Genomic DNA, 1440 nt, shown 5'->3' on the forward strand with positions numbered 1-1440 from the left:
CTGATCACAATTTGCTGGGAGATTTAATGAATCAGCTAGTATATGCTCACACAGAGACTTAGTAGAGAACACTTAATTGAATACCTGGTTTCTATTCTCTGAGACACTTGAATGAGGCATATTAAACCCAGTTCGTGCCTTGAGAAGAATATGATCATTCCTCGTCTCAATAAACATTTCCAAATATAGGTTCATGAATTATGTCATTTCAGGCGATTTACGTGTTCTGTTTACGCTGGACCATGGAAAAAAGCAATAATGTCACTGTGTTTATTCTCTTGGGTTTATCGCAAAACAAGAACATCGAAATCCTTTGCTTTATCTTATTTTTATTTTGCTACCTTGCTATTTGGATGGGAAATTTGCTCATAATGATTTCTATCACATGCAGTCCACTCATTAACCAACCCATGTATTTCTTCCTTAATTACCTCTCACTCTCAGACCTTTGCTACCCATCAACAGTGGTGCCCAAACTAATGACTGATTTATTGGCAGAAAGGAAGACCGTTTCCTACAGTAGCTGCATGACACAGCTTTTTATCCTTCACTTCCTTGGAGGCATTGAGATCTTTGTCCTCACCGGGATGGCCTATGACTGCTACGTGGCCATCTGCAAACCCCTGCACTACACTGTCATCATGAGCAGACAAAGGTGTAATGCAATCATCCTAGCTTGTTGTACTGGGGGGTTTATGCACTCCGCCAGTCAGTTTCTTCTCACCATCTTTATACCGGTCTGTGGCCCCAGTGAGGTTGATCACTACTTCTGCGTCGTGTATCCTTTGCTGAAATTGGCCTGTTCTAATACACATATCGTGGGTCCCTTAGCCGTTGCTAATTCAGGCCTAATTGCTTTGGTGACCTTTGTTGTCTTGTTGGTGTCTTACTTTTTTATACTGCACAGCATCAGGGCATATTCCATGGAGAGCCGCAGCAAAGCTCTTTCCACTTGCAGTTCTCATATCACAGTTGTAGTCCTGTTTTTTGCACCTGCATTATTCATTTACATTAGACCAGCCACAACTTTCCCAGAAGATAAAGTGTTTGCTCTTTTCTACACCATCATTGCCCCCATGTTCAACCCTCTGATCTACACGCTGAGAATAGTGGAGATGAAGAACGCCTTGAGGAAAATATGGTGTCGTCATATGCTCCCAGAAGGAAAGTAGCTTCTCAAGCTTTTCTGCTTTTCATTCCATGGTTCCGTGAGACCATGACTGTGAAAGAGACCCCTTCGCATCACCTGCTGGACTCACTGCTGAGAGAGAAAAGTGGGCAAACAGGACGCATATTCTCTCTGTGTTTTTGTGTTTCTACGCTAGTGCTTCATCAACAAATTGAGCACTGTTCTTATTCCTATTCTTGTCCATCTGACAGTCATTAAGAACCTGTTCCTATGACACAAAATAACCAATGATATTCTAAAAAAAAAAATAT

The 1440-nt window shown here is 41.7% G+C and overlaps 1 protein-coding gene across 1 annotated transcript; it reads left to right on the forward strand.

Moving 5' to 3' along the window:
* Positions 1 to 242: 242 nt before the first annotated feature.
* On the forward strand, positions 243 to 1172 carry LOC102540667 (olfactory receptor 4P4-like). The gene has a single exon (XM_006214123.2). The coding sequence runs from the start codon at positions 243 to 245 to the stop codon at positions 1170 to 1172; it is 930 nt and encodes a 309-aa protein (XP_006214185.2).
* The last annotated feature ends 268 nt before the right edge of the window (positions 1173 to 1440 follow it).

The sequence above is a fragment of the Vicugna pacos genome, chromosome 10 (genome assembly GCF_048564905.1).
Source record: "Vicugna pacos chromosome 10, VicPac4, whole genome shotgun sequence".
Lineage (NCBI taxonomy): Eukaryota > Metazoa > Chordata > Mammalia > Artiodactyla > Camelidae > Vicugna > Vicugna pacos.